This window comes from Scylla paramamosain, chromosome 35, assembly GCF_035594125.1.
Source record: "Scylla paramamosain isolate STU-SP2022 chromosome 35, ASM3559412v1, whole genome shotgun sequence".
Taxonomy (NCBI): domain Eukaryota; kingdom Metazoa; phylum Arthropoda; class Malacostraca; order Decapoda; family Portunidae; genus Scylla; species Scylla paramamosain.
The window spans coordinates 11368194-11387676 of record NC_087185.1 but is presented as its reverse complement, the minus strand read 5'-3'; the positions used below and the strand labels follow the sequence as shown (position 1 = coordinate 11387676).

The 19483-nt window shown below is 45.3% G+C and overlaps 1 protein-coding gene across 1 annotated transcript; it reads right to left on the bottom strand.

Moving 5' to 3' along the window:
* Window positions 1-13599: 13599 nt before the first annotated feature.
* Window positions 13600-19135, bottom strand: LOC135090659 (uncharacterized). The gene is made up of 4 exons (XM_063987612.1): window positions 18103-19135; window positions 17907-18002; window positions 17745-17828; window positions 13600-17656 (listed from the first exon to the last, which is right to left on the bottom strand). Exons 1-4 carry the CDS (start codon window positions 18284-18286, stop codon window positions 16935-16937), a joined length of 1086 nt encoding a protein of 361 aa, XP_063843682.1. The 5' UTR covers window positions 18287-19135; the 3' UTR covers window positions 13600-16934.
* Window positions 19136-19483: the final 348 nt, after the last annotated feature.

Sequence of the window (19483 nt, the reverse complement as noted above, 5' to 3'; positions counted from 1 at the left end):
TTTTTTTTTTTTTTTTTGGGCGGGAACGGGAAGTTGAGGGCTTAGAATGAGCCGCCACGTGGGCGTCACGCGCTAGTTGCCCGCGCGGATCCTGGACAGTCTGGGTGGCGAGACTTGCCATCACGCATTCCCTCCGACATCTCAATACATCCCCTATGGTCAAGGTCGTCGCGACAGCCTCACGAGGTTCCGTTACCTGTCCATCGTTTTTACCTGGAGGAAGCGTCTGTGACGGTCAGGGCGGAGTGGCGGCCTCTTCCACTTTCACCGACCGCCAGCGGCGTGGCTGACGTAATACTTATGCCGGATGGTCACCTTATTATTATTATTATTATTATTATTATTATTATTATTATTATTATTATTAGAAAGGTTATGCAGAGTCGATGGAACATTTTATTTTTATTAGGACAAATACAGCTCATTGCTTATTAGGGCAAATACATCTCTTTCATTCAAAACATTTGCGAATTGAAGGCGAAGAGATCATCGTCATCGCTGTCAATGACGGGCGTAGTTTTAATAACTCTAGGAACCAGCTTCTTACGAGGGGCGGCTGGAGCAACGGGGAGTTTTGGTGTGCTGTCGTCCTCTGGCGTGTTAGGGGGAATATTCTTTTTTTTCTGTTTTCCTGCGACTTCTTCTTCACCTCCTGACCCTCTTTGCCGCCTACTGTCGACTCATCTGACCGTTGCGGCTGTGCTTCGGTCGGAGGTGGCATCAGCGACTCCTGAGGTGGCGGAATCGACTGCGATGTCGGCTGCTGCTGTTGCGACTCCTGTCCTGATGGAGCGTCAGGAGGTGGGCTGGCCGGCAGTGGCGACATGTCGTCATCACTAAAGATCAATTTCTTCTTTGCAGGTTCTGACATTTTCTCCACATTGACATCCTCATGGTCAGCACGGCTTTGCTTACCCCCAGCATCGCCCAGATAGATATCAAAGCGGAAAGAGATGCGTTCTGTAACAGACAAAAAAAAAAAAAAAAAAAAAAAAAACGATGAGAACAATGGAAAAGTTTTTATTTCCCCTCCCACTCTCCCTCTTCTTATTCATTGGCAAAGAACGTTAATGTAATTTACAATGGTGAAGATGTCAGATGCCGTGCAAGGTAATGGCGTACTCACCCGCAGTTCTCAAGATGAAACGTTTGTTAGCTTGCTCCATTCTTGGAGATGAGGCTTCGACGTCCGACTGGGTTGAGAGGTGATGGCGAAGTGACGCTTATCCGTCAGCAATTACCCCATATTGACCCCCTTTCCCACCCCCACCCCACCCCTCAATCTACCTTATTACCGCTTTACAGATGTTACGACATCTCGCCCGGCTGCCGGCTGGGCAAAACGTAGGCATGCAATGCGGCATATTACGAAATATTACGTATGCCATACGAGTAATTTTTTTGTCATTATATAGATATTGATGCTTTTTGAAGGTGGCGTGAATAATGCACATTGCACGTTTTAATGTATGCCAACTCAGTAGAAGGCAAAAGAACATGCAATAAATGCCACACACGAGGGAATTCAACCCCTGAAGTCGATAATTTAATGTGCTAATTTTCATATGTGGACAAGTTTGCATAAAATGATGTAAGACAGCGGAATTGTATTTGGGATGCAAGTTATAGCTATCGTAATAGCCTATGATCTGACTTTGAAAATTAAGATAAACAGTAATCCAGTGGCCCATGGTCTTTGAGTCACTCAATGTATTTAGAATGAAAACGCATGGCTTCACCTGTTTTCTGGCAAGATTTATCAGATCTGTCACATGGCGATGATCGTGACAGCCTAAAAAATAAACTCGATCGCCCAAGATGCCTGCTAGACCGGCCTGTATTTCACGTGCATTCATGACGGCTTATGCGCGGACAATGCAGCGAACGTGACGATAATGATCAATTTCTATGACGCCAGTAGTGTCGGCAAAAAACATTATGACGCGGTTGTGATTACGTCCCTTGGCAAACGACAGATTAATTCTTAGATTTCCTGATTTATCCAGAGGGATGGCATTGTGCACGTCCTCCGTCACAAAGTTAAAGAAACATACTGTCCGACCTTTATTGAATGCATCAAATGTTAGGGAATTACGCGTGTCCAATCCTAGTGACTCAAGGGTCGTGTAAAACAATTTTGACGCGTGATGCGGGAAAGAGCTGCGAACGTTATAAATGGTCACCCCGTTCACGGTGATATGTACATGTGACAGATCGGCGTGTTGAAAATATAAACCATTCTTATCAATTACGCCTTGTAAGCTGTCCATATCAACTATTGCCATGGTCAAATTTTGAGGTATGATTTGCGCGAAAGGTAATTCGGCAATCAAAGACGTTTGATTGGCGGCTAACACATACGTTTTATTGAGCGTTCTATTAAAAGTGTATTGCATTGGATTTCGAGTCAAGGAGTTATTTAACGATTCTAAGGCGGGCGGATGTGGCGTGACGCGGTCAACCCATAACTTAGCCATCTCGAGCTTAAATTTGAAACTGCTGGCATCTTGGTGTGAATTAAGAATCCATGTTTTGTTAGCCAATTCTAATCGAATTCTCACATCAACAGAGTCAAGCAGATAAGCGTCCAGACTTGATATATCCGAAAACAAAGGCGCAGTCATCGAAATGCCGTGCGTTTTACAATCTTTCATCATTTGTTTCTCGTCTTTATTCCCTCCCGTGAAATAGTCTTCATCAAATTTATTGATTATGCCTTTTGATCCATCATAATCGCGGTGGTAGAAGGCGACGCGACCGATAGAGTCAATTTTATCCTGAGGGATTGTTGTAATCATTTTAATGAAGGCGTGATAGTTGAACAAAGAGGATGACTCCACAAGCTGTTCGTTAAAATAACAAGCGCATGACTTAAACATCGTATTATTCAAACCATTATTAAAAACGACGTGATCGCCATCGTCTAGTGGCGCGCCGTCTGCCTTCGTCGCGCTAACTCGCAATTCTAGAGACAGCGTTGATAGATCCAAAAATTGCCCTGGAATACCAGGCAGTCTAAATTCAATGTAAGGATCGTTGATCCCCGCATGATTATTAGCATTTGCATCTAAATTAACGGGTAATACGTCCAACTTTCCCCTCGCAGCGACTGACGATTCGATGGTATGCAAGCGATTCACCCGCGGAAAGTTCTCACTCACGGCCGTCAGATAATTGCTCAGGGGGGTGGAGGTCGCTCCACCCTGCACATCCGGACCGTAATGAGTCATCTTTGCGACTAAGCTAAATATTGAAGATATCTGCTTTATAGCAAGTCTTTCTTTTCAGTTGCCTGGTTGGTGGTTTTCTCTTTTTTTTTTTTTTTCCGACTCCAACTTTCCTCTTTTTCATTACTCGTCCGCCTCGAACTATCCTTTCCCCCACACCCTTCACGGCTGCAACACCTCTATTTCTTAATGATTCGCGAAGTCGCTTCCCTTCTAAAACATCTGTTAATAAACCTTTTCCCATTTGGAGCGCTTCAGGTGCTACAGTGCGCATGAGAAAGGGAATTGCTCTTTTAGGAAAGCCACTCAAAACGGAAAATAGACCGCCACCTCTTCTTGAATGGGGTGGAATAAAAACCCGGATGTCGTCTAAACCTCCACCTTTGCTTTGCGTAAAAAGCAAGTCGTATTCCGCTCGAGTGGGAGGTGTGAACGCTCTCGTCATGATGGTTGTCACGTCATGAATAAGACGTCGAGCATAATCACCGGCTATTTATTTCTGTCTGATATGCTGCTCCCGCCATGATCAAAATAAATAATAACGGTCACCCCAATTAAGGAATACATTTATACTCGATTTGTCAAACACACATCAACTTTATTTTTAAAATTTACATGATATAGTTATTCAGACTTCCTCACCAGAATAGTTTCAACTCCAAAAGGTTGAAGTCGCTGCGCCAGCCCTTCCACCATAGGCAGGTAATTATTCTTCCACTCATCCTGGCAGCGACCTCTACATCCCAGTCCTTCCGGGATAATAATTTGCTCTACTTCAGCGTTCGCCATGGCTAGCAGGGCAATCTTTTTCAGGCAGTTCTGGAAGTGTTGACGTCGATTCACGCTTGTATCCATCTTGAGTCCTTCCACGTAAGGCAAATCCTTCGACGTCGCGATTGCCTGTCGCGCCTTCTCGTTTCCCTCGACGGCCTCGCCCCAACCATACTGAGTCACGCAGGCCACCAGGTGAGGGAGATTTACGCTTCCTGTGGGAGGCGCGTGGATAATGATACGTCCTGGGTCATCTCTCGTGTCTGCCGTGGCCCGATGAAGCGAGTAGAGTCTCTTTCTAGCTGCATGTGTATTCTCGTATGGGTAAATCGTTTTGAGATCCCGCGCAATCCCACTCGGTTCGGTGGAGACGGCATTTACTGAATAAATGATATAACAGCGGCGGTCGCGGAAGATGCCATCGGTCAGCTTGCCCTCGACCGCCTTCATCTTGACGAGTAATTGGAGGGCTGATCCACACGTTGAACCCTCTGTGAGGGGAGTGAGGGGGAAATGTGACATCGCGGACCTTTATTCGCACGTATTGGTCGATATTACACCTTCTGCGTAGTAGAATTTATTCATTCAAATTGACGCAGGTGTTATTTTTTTTTCCTTTGTTGGTGGGAAGGGATGGAGGGCTGGGAACGTATTATTAATTAGGGGATGTGGGTTAGGGGGGGGGTGAACCTTTTTTTGACTATAACCCTCATCAATTATCCATCCGTGGACCTGCACCCCTGACGCGCCTAACACGTGCTCTCATGTATTATTGATGTACTTACTCGTTTACAGAGTAAGATGGGGGGCTTTCTCATTTAATATGCTTCCCAGATGTCACCGACCCCGCCACCTATCAGTTTACTTCGTTGAGTCGTATTTCTGATGGCATCCGCGGGGAGTTGCGCCATGCGAAGTAGCAGTGATAATAATGGACGCTTATCGGGTGAAAGTCTTTTCGCGGTCCCCTTTTCGTGACCGAGTACTCGTATGAGATCAAACACGCTTATGCCAGAAAATGGTGGAAGTAAGTTACCGCGCTCATCCCATGAAATCCCAGGTTTACCCTCCAATAATTTCAAGAGAGATAAACCATATTCTCTAAAGGAAGGAGGAACGGCAACTCGAATCAAATCATCCAAGGGTGGATTGACAGGTGCGCGTGGTGGTGGTGGCGTCACGGTGGCGGCGTCGGGGAGGGCGGCGGCCGGCAGTGGAAGTGAAGTTTTTTTTTTTTCTTGACTTGTTTTGACGTGAATCGGTGCTGAGTTGCGCTGTCGGTCGGTTTAAACTTACACCTCTCGGCAACTGAGACGGGAACTAAACAATATTCTTTCATCTCTGTAGTAAACTTGTTATTGCCGACACGGCTATCGGGAGTAACGCGGCCAATATGTTGCCACCTCGTTTGGAGATTAGAATGGCTTTCTTCTTGTACACGGGCGTCTTCTTCAAGGCTACAGTGCGAATATCACTCTTGAATTTTTTCAGGCGGTTAATGATGGTATCGTCGTCCGTCAGACGTCTCTTCAAAAAGTTGGCGAATATTTCCGAGATGCCCCTATGGACAAGGTCGTTGCGACTGCCCACGAGGTCCCGGGGGGTGGGGGGGTGGACTGGCGGCCAGACGTGGAAGTCGTCCACGCACACGCGTGGTTAGGGGGACTCTGACGGCGTTGCCATGGAAGTCGCCTTTTCACTCACGTGAATCCTGGAGGGTGGGATGACTGAGTGTTACCATTGTGTGTTCCCTCCGACACCTCAGTACATTCCAAGGTTGCTACCGCTGGATGGTCAAGGTCGGGTGGAAGGGAATGGGGTGGGGTGGGGGGGGGGACCGCACGTGTCAGGAAAGTGGCAGGCGATGTCCGCCAGGTCCCATGCGGCCTTACGCCGCCAGGAGTCATGCAGGTTTTTTTTTTTTTTTTTTTTTTTTTTTTTTTTTTTTTTTGGGCGGGAACGGGAAGTTGAGGGCTTAGAATGAGCCGCCACGTGGGCGTCACGCGCTAGTTGCCCGCGCGGATCCTGGACAGTCTGGGTGGCGAGACTTGCCATCACGCATTCCCTCCGACATCTCAATACATCCCCTATGGTCAAGGTCGTCGCGACAGCCTCACGAGGTTCCGTTACCTGTCCATCGTTTTTACCTGGAGGAAGCGTCTGTGACGGTCAGGGCGGAGTGGCGGCCTCTTCCACTTTCACCGACCGCCAGCGGCGTGGCTGACGTAATACTTATGCCGGATGGTCACCTTATTATTATTATTATTATTATTATTATTATTATTATTATTATTATTATTAGAAAGGTTATGCAGAGTCGATGGAACATTTTATTTTTATTAGGACAAATACAGCTCATTGCTTATTAGGGCAAATACATCTCTTTCATTCAAAACATTTGCGAATTGAAGGCGAAGAGATCATCGTCATCGCTGTCAATGACGGGCGTAGTTTTAATAACTCTAGGAACCAGCTTCTTACGAGGGGCGGCTGGAGCAACGGGGAGTTTTGGTGTGCTGTCGTCCTCTGGCGTGTTAGGGGGAATATTCTTTTTTTTCTGTTTTCCTGCGACTTCTTCTTCACCTCCTGACCCTCTTTGCCGCCTACTGTCGACTCATCTGACCGTTGCGGCTGTGCTTCGGTCGGAGGTGGCATCAGCGACTCCTGAGGTGGCGGAATCGACTGCGATGTCGGCTGCTGCTGTTGCGACTCCTGTCCTGATGGAGCGTCAGGAGGTGGGCTGGCCGGCAGTGGCGACATGTCGTCATCACTAAAGATCAATTTCTTCTTTGCAGGTTCTGACATTTTCTCCACATTGACATCCTCATGGTCAGCACGGCTTTGCTTACCCCCAGCATCGCCCAGATAGATATCAAAGCGGAAAGAGATGCGTTCTGTAACAGACAAAAAAAAAAAAAAAAAAAAAAAAAACGATGAGAACAATGGAAAAGTTTTTATTTCCCCTCCCACTCTCCCTCTTCTTATTCATTGGCAAAGAACGTTAATGTAATTTACAATGGTGAAGATGTCAGATGCCGTGCAAGGTAATGGCGTACTCACCCGCAGTTCTCAAGATGAAACGTTTGTTAGCTTGCTCCATTCTTGGAGATGAGGCTTCGACGTCCGACTGGGTTGAGAGGTGATGGCGAAGTGACGCTTATCCGTCAGCAATTACCCCATATTGACCCCCTTTCCCACCCCCACCCCACCCCTCAATCTACCTTATTACCGCTTTACAGATGTTACGACATCTCGCCCGGCTGCCGGCTGGGCAAAACGTAGGCATGCAATGCGGCATATTACGAAATATTACGTATGCCATACGAGTAATTTTTTTGTCATTATATAGATATTGATGCTTTTTGAAGGTGGCGTGAATAATGCACATTGCACGTTTTAATGTATGCCAACTCAGTAGAAGGCAAAAGAACATGCAATAAATGCCACACACGAGGGAATTCAACCCCTGAAGTCGATAATTTAATGTGCTAATTTTCATATGTGGACAAGTTTGCATAAAATGATGTAAGACAGCGGAATTGTATTTGGGATGCAAGTTATAGCTATCGTAATAGCCTATGATCTGACTTTGAAAATTAAGATAAACAGTAATCCAGTGGCCCATGGTCTTTGAGTCACTCAATGTATTTAGAATGAAAACGCATGGCTTCACCTGTTTTCTGGCAAGATTTATCAGATCTGTCACATGGCGATGATCGTGACAGCCTAAAAAATAAACTCGATCGCCCAAGATGCCTGCTAGACCGGCCTGTATTTCACGTGCATTCATGACGGCTTATGCGCGGACAATGCAGCGAACGTGACGATAATGATCAATTTCTATGACGCCAGTAGTGTCGGCAAAAAACATTATGACGCGGTTGTGATTACGTCCCTTGGCAAACGACAGATTAATTCTTAGATTTCCTGATTTATCCAGAGGGATGGCATTGTGCACGTCCTCCGTCACAAAGTTAAAGAAACATACTGTCCGACCTTTATTGAATGCATCAAATGTTAGGGAATTACGCGTGTCCAATCCTAGTGACTCAAGGGTCGTGTAAAACAATTTTGACGCGTGATGCGGGAAAGAGCTGCGAACGTTATAAATGGTCACCCCGTTCACGGTGATATGTACATGTGACAGATCGGCGTGTTGAAAATATAAACCATTCTTATCAATTACGCCTTGTAAGCTGTCCATATCAACTATTGCCATGGTCAAATTTTGAGGTATGATTTGCGCGAAAGGTAATTCGGCAATCAAAGACGTTTGATTGGCGGCTAACACATACGTTTTATTGAGCGTTCTATTAAAAGTGTATTGCATTGGATTTCGAGTCAAGGAGTTATTTAACGATTCTAAGGCGGGCGGATGTGGCGTGACGCGGTCAACCCATAACTTAGCCATCTCGAGCTTAAATTTGAAACTGCTGGCATCTTGGTGTGAATTAAGAATCCATGTTTTGTTAGCCAATTCTAATCGAATTCTCACATCAACAGAGTCAAGCAGATAAGCGTCCAGACTTGATATATCCGAAAACAAAGGCGCAGTCATCGAAATGCCGTGCGTTTTACAATCTTTCATCATTTGTTTCTCGTCTTTATTCCCTCCCGTGAAATAGTCTTCATCAAATTTATTGATTATGCCTTTTGATCCATCATAATCGCGGTGGTAGAAGGCGACGCGACCGATAGAGTCAATTTTATCCTGAGGGATTGTTGTAATCATTTTAATGAAGGCGTGATAGTTGAACAAAGAGGATGACTCCACAAGCTGTTCGTTAAAATAACAAGCGCATGACTTAAACATCGTATTATTCAAACCATTATTAAAAACGACGTGATCGCCATCGTCTAGTGGCGCGCCGTCTGCCTTCGTCGCGCTAACTCGCAATTCTAGAGACAGCGTTGATAGATCCAAAAATTGCCCTGGAATACCAGGCAGTCTAAATTCAATGTAAGGATCGTTGATCCCCGCATGATTATTAGCATTTGCATCTAAATTAACGGGTAATACGTCCAACTTTCCCCTCGCAGCGACTGACGATTCGATGGTATGCAAGCGATTCACCCGCGGAAAGTTCTCACTCACGGCCGTCAGATAATTGCTCAGGGGGGTGGAGGTCGCTCCACCCTGCACATCCGGACCGTAATGAGTCATCTTTGCGACTAAGCTAAATATTGAAGATATCTGCTTTATAGCAAGTCTTTCTTTTCAGTTGCCTGGTTGGTGGTTTTCTCTTTTTTTTTTTTTTTCCGACTCCAACTTTCCTCTTTTTCATTACTCGTCCGCCTCGAACTATCCTTTCCCCCACACCCTTCACGGCTGCAACACCTCTATTTCTTAATGATTCGCGAAGTCGCTTCCCTTCTAAAACATCTGTTAATAAACCTTTTCCCATTTGGAGCGCTTCAGGTGCTACAGTGCGCATGAGAAAGGGAATTGCTCTTTTAGGAAAGCCACTCAAAACGGAAAATAGACCGCCACCTCTTCTTGAATGGGGTGGAATAAAAACCCGGATGTCGTCTAAACCTCCACCTTTGCTTTGCGTAAAAAGCAAGTCGTATTCCGCTCGAGTGGGAGGTGTGAACGCTCTCGTCATGATGGTTGTCACGTCATGAATAAGACGTCGAGCATAATCACCGGCTATTTATTTCTGTCTGATATGCTGCTCCCGCCATGATCAAAATAAATAATAACGGTCACCCCAATTAAGGAATACATTTATACTCGATTTGTCAAACACACATCAACTTTATTTTTAAAATTTACATGATATAGTTATTCAGACTTCCTCACCAGAATAGTTTCAACTCCAAAAGGTTGAAGTCGCTGCGCCAGCCCTTCCACCATAGGCAGGTAATTATTCTTCCACTCATCCTGGCAGCGACCTCTACATCCCAGTCCTTCCGGGATAATAATTTGCTCTACTTCAGCGTTCGCCATGGCTAGCAGGGCAATCTTTTTCAGGCAGTTCTGGAAGTGTTGACGTCGATTCACGCTTGTATCCATCTTGAGTCCTTCCACGTAAGGCAAATCCTTCGACGTCGCGATTGCCTGTCGCGCCTTCTCGTTTCCCTCGACGGCCTCGCCCCAACCATACTGAGTCACGCAGGCCACCAGGTGAGGGAGATTTACGCTTCCTGTGGGAGGCGCGTGGATAATGATACGTCCTGGGTCATCTCTCGTGTCTGCCGTGGCCCGATGAAGCGAGTAGAGTCTCTTTCTAGCTGCATGTGTATTCTCGTATGGGTAAATCGTTTTGAGATCCCGCGCAATCCCACTCGGTTCGGTGGAGACGGCATTTACTGAATAAATGATATAACAGCGGCGGTCGCGGAAGATGCCATCGGTCAGCTTGCCCTCGACCGCCTTCATCTTGACGAGTAATTGGAGGGCTGATCCACACGTTGAACCCTCTGTGAGGGGAGTGAGGGGGAAATGTGACATCGCGGACCTTTATTCGCACGTATTGGTCGATATTACACCTTCTGCGTAGTAGAATTTATTCATTCAAATTGACGCAGGTGTTATTTTTTTTTCCTTTGTTGGTGGGAAGGGATGGAGGGCTGGGAACGTATTATTAATTAGGGGATGTGGGTTAGGGGGGGGGTGAACCTTTTTTTGACTATAACCCTCATCAATTATCCATCCGTGGACCTGCACCCCTGACGCGCCTAACACGTGCTCTCATGTATTATTGATGTACTTACTCGTTTACAGAGTAAGATGGGGGGCTTTCTCATTTAATATGCTTCCCAGATGTCACCGACCCCGCCACCTATCAGTTTACTTCGTTGAGTCGTATTTCTGATGGCATCCGCGGGGAGTTGCGCCATGCGAAGTAGCAGTGATAATAATGGACGCTTATCGGGTGAAAGTCTTTTCGCGGTCCCCTTTTCGTGACCGAGTACTCGTATGAGATCAAACACGCTTATGCCAGAAAATGGTGGAAGTAAGTTACCGCGCTCATCCCATGAAATCCCAGGTTTACCCTCCAATAATTTCAAGAGAGATAAACCATATTCTCTAAAGGAAGGAGGAACGGCAACTCGAATCAAATCATCCAAGGGTGGATTGACAGGTGCGCGTGGTGGTGGTGGCGTCACGGTGGCGGCGTCGGGGAGGGCGGCGGCCGGCAGTGGAAGTGAAGTTTTTTTTTTTTCTTGACTTGTTTTGACGTGAATCGGTGCTGAGTTGCGCTGTCGGTCGGTTTAAACTTACACCTCTCGGCAACTGAGACGGGAACTAAACAATATTCTTTCATCTCTGTAGTAAACTTGTTATTGCCGACACGGCTATCGGGAGTAACGCGGCCAATATGTTGCCACCTCGTTTGGAGATTAGAATGGCTTTCTTCTTGTACACGGGCGTCTTCTTCAAGGCTACAGTGCGAATATCACTCTTGAATTTTTTCAGGCGGTTAATGATGGTATCGTCGTCCGTCAGACGTCTCTTCAAAAAGTTGGCGAATATTTCCGAGATGCAATTGACTTCGCGCTTATTCAAACTTTGCAAGACCTGCTTCCGCAATTTAGGGGTGACGTGCGAGAGGAGAAAAACCAAATCCTTGTACTTCAATATCAATGGTTTTTCCTCATCCATATCTTATACTAAGTCGTCCGCATCTATCCAGCTGTCAAATTTATCTGGATACCCACGCCAGTGGACGAAGTACTTTCTCTTACCTCGCTCGACCTTCGATCGTAATATATCGACCTGGTAATGTGAGGGAAGAGAGGACTTGATTAATTCTTCCCTGTAGAAAGCGCCGGTCACGTCCTCCCCCGCCAAATCCCTTATGAAATAAATAGGGATTTTATGTGAGTAATCCACACGACTTATCTTAAAAAGCTCCTCGGTATTGTTGACGGTATAACCCTTATTGAATTTAAATTGCGTTCGGGAAGCACGTTGCAAGCGTACAATGTCTCCCACGTCTAATTTATGACTGACAACTTTCTTTCCCCTTGGCCGATTTAAATACATTCGTTTAAATTGCTTCCTGACTTGTGACAGCTCGCGGAGGCGGTGAATCTGAGCCGGCGTTTGGCTGCCGCCCAAACCGCGGTGTGGGGTGTGATTGTACGTATTTATTAGGGTGGGCAAGACGTTAATATACGTCAGTGTGTTGTTCTGCGTGAGATATTTATATATTTTTGTCTTTATGGTTCGGATGACCCTTTTTGCCAAACTCGCCTTTGTTTCACGCGAGTAATTGGAATACAAGGTAATACCTTTCAAAGTTAGATATTTTTTCACTGCTTGATTATAAAATTCGGATCCCTGATCGGTAAAAAGACGCGACACGCCTGTAAAACTCTCCGACTCTAGAACTTTTTTCAGCGCTTGCAGGCTACTGTGTCCGGATTTACTTGTCAGCGTTGCCACTTTCAAGTATCTGCTGAAAACGTCCAGGCAAAACATGATGTATCGGACGCCGCCATTGTGTCTGTGCAGCCTCGCAAAATCAGCCAAATCGCAAGTTAAAATGACGGACGGTTTAGGAGCGAGAATTTTTCGTCGCGGAAAACGTTTCAGTGTCGGCTTGTGAAGCGTATAAGTGCGGTTGCCCTGCAGAAATGCCCTCACATCGCGGAGTGTTAGATTCTTATCCCTTTTCTTCCCCTCTCTGTAGAGTGCTTGCACACCTCCTAAAGCCGCAGGATTCGTCATATCCCGGTAAAGTTCGTCCAAAACGGCGTTCATAGCAGATAGACTTTCTCACAGGGCGGCTCATCCACAATATTCGTGCGCAGTTGAATTTCTTCGGGTGCGTTCGGGGATAAATCACACAACAAATAACCGTGATCTCGTCTAAGCACGACATTTTTATAAATTTCCACAAAGTGTTTGGCGCTCTCCCTTCCATAAAGTTGCCTGCCCAGACATTCAATTTGATATATATCTCTGTTTTTCATAGGAATGTAATGTGAGGCATTTAAAGTTATCGTTCTAGCATACTTTCCGGGGAAAAAGACATTCTGTGCTATCATTATAACTGACAAATTTTTATGTCTCCCTTTGGTGAAAGCCTCTGCTATCGTTTGAGAATTGCCAGCCGTGAGGAAATTGTCATCTAATATCAGGAGTGTGTGCGTTTGCGGGTCGGCGTATGGACTGTTATCATCCATCACGGGATCAATAATTTTCTCATGCACTTCGACCTTATCTTGAAAAGGGGAATTCTGCTGCAGCGAATGCGATGAGACGCCACAAATGATAATTCTGTTAAATCCATGCTGATATTTCTCTATAATTTTATTGCAGAGGTGTGTTTTGCCGGAATTTGTATAACCTGCAATAATTATGCGTGCAGGATATCTGAAGAGATTCAGCATCTCTTCGCTAAATGTCTTGTCCATGTTAAGTTCAGAGGGTCACTAAAAGACGCTACGATATGTTTACAGTATTTATTGCTTAACCTTTATTTACATGGTCATGTAGGTAACAGCATAACTAAACTCCCAGCTGCATCCTCATCCCTGCCTTCTAATTATGACGTGGATCTCCCCCGACCCACACCTCTTCCTCAACCTCCTCCCCCCCCCCCTCTCCTTAACCTAAGTACAAATGTTCTTACATTACCTCCTCCTCCTCATCCTCCTTATCCCACGTGGACAGTACAAATGTCCTTACAGTACATGAACAATCTCCTCATTCCTCTCCTTAACTCCATACTCAAAACAAATGTTCTTACATTACATGAATGGCAGCTGCTAGCGGCCGCGGTCTCTCTCCACCCCTTAATTATGACGTGAATAATGTCATGGAAGGCCACTCCCGATCACGACACAACCCATCCCCCGCCTCCCCCTCTTCCTTAGCCTACGTGGTCAGAGCAAATGTTTTTTTACATTACATGAAGGGCGTCTGCTAGCAGCTACGTCCTCTCTTTCTCTACCCCTTAATCATGATGTGAATAATGCCGCGGAAAGTCTCTCCCGATCACGCCACAGACCACTCATTACCCCATCCTCCCCCTCTTCCTCCCCCTCTTCCTCCTCCTCCTCCTCCTCCTCCTCCTCCTCCTCCTCTTCCTCATCCACCTCCACCTCTCCCACATCCACCGCCACCTCCTCTTCCATCTCATTCTCCACATCTCTTTCCCGCGGATCATTGTCGGGGTGATAATACGCCCTTGAGGTATAGCCATCGACGTGAAAGCGCTTGTCGTTAAAATGTGACAACGTACGTTTTCGCATACGAGTGGTACAAATTTGTCCTTTCACATTCCTGATATTATAGCAATCCACCATCCCACATGCGACATTATTAAGTGTTTCCTTATACTGCTGATGCAATATATTTTGCTGAAGGTGAGTTGGAATGCCTTTACCTCGAGATACTTGCTTGTCATCTTCCAACAGCAGCGAATACATCTTTGGCTTTAATATAATCGCCTCTTTGATGAGCGTGGATCCGGTTTCAGATTTCAACAAGCCTAGTTGACCCTTCCGCTCCCCATTAAAACACGGGTGATCTGAAGCAAAGTTACTGGTGTCGAGAAAATTTGCCATGGGTCCATGTTTCAGTCCATCATTTAAGTTTGTAGGTATGTGCAGACTGAAAATGAAACTGTCAGTATCTTCATAAGCTAATTTAGCTCTCTCCCCATAATTAGCTTTGATGACACGATACCAAAAGTTGTACATGTACTTCTTTGCCACTTCTAAAATATGGTATCCCAAGTAATTTGGCTGCCTGATTTTAATCGTATTCTTACTGTTGACACATATGACTCGGTCCTCGCCTAATTGGTGGACCCTTTTAAAGGATGGATTTCTTGCATACTTCAGGAAAGACTTTCTTTTTGTCACTAATTTCTACTGGAGGCCATACTTCACTTCAGATAACATGGATCTACCATAAACTGCGTTTGACATCAGTTTGCAAATGCGATTTTTAATGGCGCACGTCTCATTTTTACGCTGAGCGACGTTCCTTTCTATGAAAGGTTTCAGGTATGGAGCCTGTCTGAAGCTATATATAGCATGAACACATTGTATTTCCAGTCCAAGTGAGAGTAAAAGTTGCAGCAATTCCAGATTGATGAGATGATCTTTCAGTCCCTTATGACTGGCCACGAGTTTACGATTTTTCCTCCCCAGCTTACGACCCTCAGCTTCTAACAGTCTTTTACTGTACGGCGAGATGTCATCTTCTGTAATAGTCATGTGTGCGAGGCACAGAGGGAACTCGTCCGTGATCCGAGCCACGTCGGGGGAAACGTCACAGCTGTCTAAATGCAGCCAGTAACCGACGTCACCATCTGTCGCATGATTCTGGATGCCAACTTCAAAAAAATCATCCATCTCTGACTGAGAAAGCTTTTTGATGTCACCCATAGGCAGGGGGGAACACATAACGCTTGCATAATAATGAATTATAGTCCAGATAAAACACATAGGTGCCGGGTCCACCGTCGGGTTCGTGGTTTGACTGCAGGTGTGGCCTGACGCAAGTTACAAAGCCTCCTCGTACATTTCTTTTGATCAGGTGATACATGTTAGGGTCGTAAGGTGGATCAAGTTGAACGCCTGTCGACTTTAAAAAAGCGTCATAAGCATAAGAAGACAGTGACACGTAATGTGACACGTCCAGCCCATAAAATTCATGCAGGTATGATCTATATTTGAGATATGTGTCGGCTAATAATCCCACATCAATCTCACAATACAGTCTTATGTAATCGCCTAAAGTGCGGCAGGATGTCATACTCCACACGCTTTGAGCGTGTTCATATTCTCCAGGTGGCAGAGCCTTCCCCTTGAGCGTGTCATAAAATGCCTCACGAGGTGGCAATTGTCGATCTTCTAAGCGGCCAAGGTCGGTGATGTACTCATAACAAAGAAACTGTTTTTGAGTGCAAATTACACGCCTTACATCCTCGGGGAGGTAATTCACCATTTCCTGGGCGTAACGCGTGCTATAGCCCGCCTGCACGTGACTCTGAGCGAGATGACCGAGGCCAGCATTCATAATGGAAAGCGTGTCCTGAAACTGCAATTCCTTAATCCTTACTTTCAATAAATGCGATTCTGACTTGGCAAGGATGTCCACGTGCGACTCTGGCAAGTGAAGGTCTTTTATGATTAAGGAGACGTCAAAGCTCATATTATGTGCCAGAGTGATGAGATATTTCCTCATGTCACGACACTGGAGGTTGCATCGCGCGCACAAAGCCCCCTTGTAATTATTTTGTGGTAATGAGTGGTCGTGATGTTTATGAGGTGGGATTTTCACATTAAAGGGTTGATGGCAGAGCTCGCAGTGACGCTGACGTTTGAAGTGGGCTTCATCCTCCGCAGACATGCTAATTGGATAGCTAACTACACTTTCCTTGATGATTCCCCAAGCATTGGATAGGCTATCAATGAAATTATTCACGGGATCTTCACCGAAATAACTTCTCTTTTCCACGACATCTCCATGCCTATTGATGATGAGATACGAGTATCCAATTGGGTCATGTTCAGCTATCACACTCCTATTCTCCTTAGGTTTTATCATAGTTTCAAAATCAAAAAATGCTAAGTATGCAGGCTGATAGGTGTAGGCAAAATTTTTAAATTATACTTTTTCACCGTCACCTGGAAAGAGAAGAGTTTGAGTGAAGTCGCAGTGACACTCGTGATCGCTCAAACTGACAGACTTGGGAACTGAGCTGAAACATACTTTGCAAAACTGATGACCCTCTGGGGTGGGGCTGCTTCTCGTCAATTTCCGGTGCAGCTTCTCCACGTCTTTAATGAGCGTCATATGTTTTCCACCTAGTAAAAGGAGTGAGACTACAGTTTTATACTTCCGCGAGCCTTTTCTTGATAATGTTAAATAGTATATCTCACCGCTTTTTGTCAGTGTATAAACGTCCAGAGACAGACAATTTAACCTTTCTAACTGACTCAAGTTCTCCCAAGTCACTGGACTGCCTACTTTTCCGCGCGTGACGTATTTCTCTCCGCCATGCCGTCTCCGTAATATTTTTGGAATTCTTTTCCAAGGTACACCTCGAGATGAAGTCTGAAAGCCGCCAAACACTGAATAACACAGGATGAATGTCGGCCATCAGGATTGAAAATTTCATTCCCTCCTCGCACGCCTCTAGGATAAGCAACATAATCTCCTATGCCACTACATGCGACGTGCAAGCAATAGTTGATGAAAAAATTCTGTACTCTTGAAATGATAAAACCAGATCCTTCAGTCTCGCTGGTAAGGCTTTCCAGCCGACTGTTCAGCTGATGGATCCATAAATCAACAAGGTCAGGCACATCTTGATAGGTGATCAGTCGTGCTCTAAAAGCAATATGAATGACTCGATGTTCATCCTCGCCTAAGGTAGAGAATTTCACTAGTAACAGAGAAATGTGTGAAAATATTTTCAGGGTGGGGGGGAATGGCGAGCCGTGTGACGTGAAATATGATCTAATTTCCCGTATAAAGAACTCCCTGTATTCGGTAAGTAGACCGAGTGGATCTCTGCTTACATGATCAGGTATGTCATATTGATGTCTGGTGAAGCTCCTCATAAAATTTTCCCTCGAGTCAATTAACCGCGGCTCTTCCGGCATCCCGCGCTCGTCAAGGTCTGCATCCGCCGACTCTCCTGCCATGCTGCGCTCATCGTGGTCCGCCTCCGCTTGTGGCGTGTCTGGGAAGAAAAAATAGAAGTAGCAGCGACAGTTTATTATTATTATTATTATTATTATTATTATTATTATTATTGAATTGATATTTACCTTGTGTAGGTAGTGAAGGACTTGAAGTCTCGGAAGAATTGAATACGTTCCCCGATAATCCACTCGGTCCCGGCCGTGGCGAGTCTTAAAAAAAAGAATATTAGTAGTGGCGGTGGCACCGTATTTATTGCTTTATTATTTGTAGTATTTTTTTTTTCTCACCTCTTCCCCCGCCTCCGCGTGGGATGTCGCCTTGTGACGTCCGCCGACGTGGGCCTTCTACGCCGCCGTTCTGCTCAACCTCAATCGAGTGTGAGCCTGTACAGGAAGATGTGCTCAGAGCTCAAACTTGTAAAGATTGACAGTCATTTCATCTTTATTATTATACATTCCCGCCAAAATAAGTAATAATGCTTACCAGAAGAAGCAGGATTGCCAACTTCGCAGGTGTGTTCTGGCGGTGGATGTGGAAACAGAAGTCCACACCGCTCGCATAAATCACACTGGTCTTCCACACATGAGGGGCAGGATGGATTAGTGCGCCATCTCCCACACACTTCACATAAAATCCGCGCCTCTGCTGTTCCACAGTGAACACCCATTTTCTTTTCTTTTTTTTTCTATAACATTGTCAACACTTTGTCCCGGCCGCCATGCCGCGCGGGGAAACACTGAAGCTTCCTGCGCAGATGGTCGCGAGGCGCGTGCCTTGACTCGGAAGTAGGCAACACCTGCCTGTTTCATTATCCTCCACTCCACCCATTATCCCACCTTGATCGATTCTCTTCAAAATTTTACGTCCGAGACGCAAAGTTAACGTGGTCTTATATGTAACACGCAAGTAACACTGTTTTCCCCATCTTCAAACTGAATAGGTTTGCCTCTTTGATTAGCAATTTTGATGGCCACACTCTCTATAGTTGATGCAGAAAGTGGTTTATACGTAATTGAATTCGCACCTTTACTGGTGCTGTCGCCGGGGAGTGGTATGACGTCTAATATATTAACTAGTTGGTTGCCAAATCGCGAGGGGGAAATGATGTCGGTATAAACGTACATATAATCCGTCCCTGCATCAGCTCGCGGTACGTATTGAGCGAATAATTTTATGGGTGATGAGGAGGAAGCTTCGCTGGCGTCGGAAGATGAAATGCCGTCGCCAGATCTTTGAAAGTAGACGGTGTAGCGAAAATTTGGATTGAAACCCAGAATGTGAGCTATATGCGATGCAAATTTTATACTTATATCACTGTAAATACGATCGTCATTAGGAGGGACAATCGCGTTATTCACAACGACCCGCTCCAAGTCGCGGTCATAATAAATGATATCCGAGTAAGGGAAATAGATCTTAAAGGAGTCATTCAAGATTGCTTGAAGTTCTCTCACTATCTGTCCATTAATTGCCTTAGTTATGGCCGGTATGTTCTTATCGGTAAAATTGGAGATGATATTCCGTTCCGGTAGATAGGTATACATATTATATTCATACATATCAAAGTCTGACTGCTTAACCCGACCATAGAACGATATACTGGAATTTGGATCCCCTTCCGCAATGCAGTAGAAATATTTAGGGAATAAAATATTACACAGGCCGACTTCATAATCCCTGCCGGTGTCTAAATGAATGGGTAAGATTCTGTTTTCAAATTCTGTTGTTGTGTTGTTGGGAAATGACCTACCACCTGCAAGAGAAGATAGGTATACGTATATATCGTCACTATCTCTCAATGACATGTTTTTTAAACCCTGTCAACTAACAGACTGACTTTAAACTTTACCTTTTCATGACATAT

Coding starts and splice junctions, on each gene's coding strand:
- LOC135090659 (XM_063987612.1), bottom strand. CDS start 18,286: ATGGGTGTTCACTGTGGAACAGCAGAGGCGCGGATTTTATGTGAAGTG. Junction 18,003..18,102: donor TGGCAATCCTGCTTCTTCTG/GTAAGCATTATT, acceptor CTTCCTGTACAG/GCTCACACTCGATTGAGGTT. Junction 17,657..17,744: donor TCCTTCACTACCTACACAAG/GTAAATATCAAT, acceptor TTTTCTTCCCAG/ACACGCCACAAGCGGAGGCG.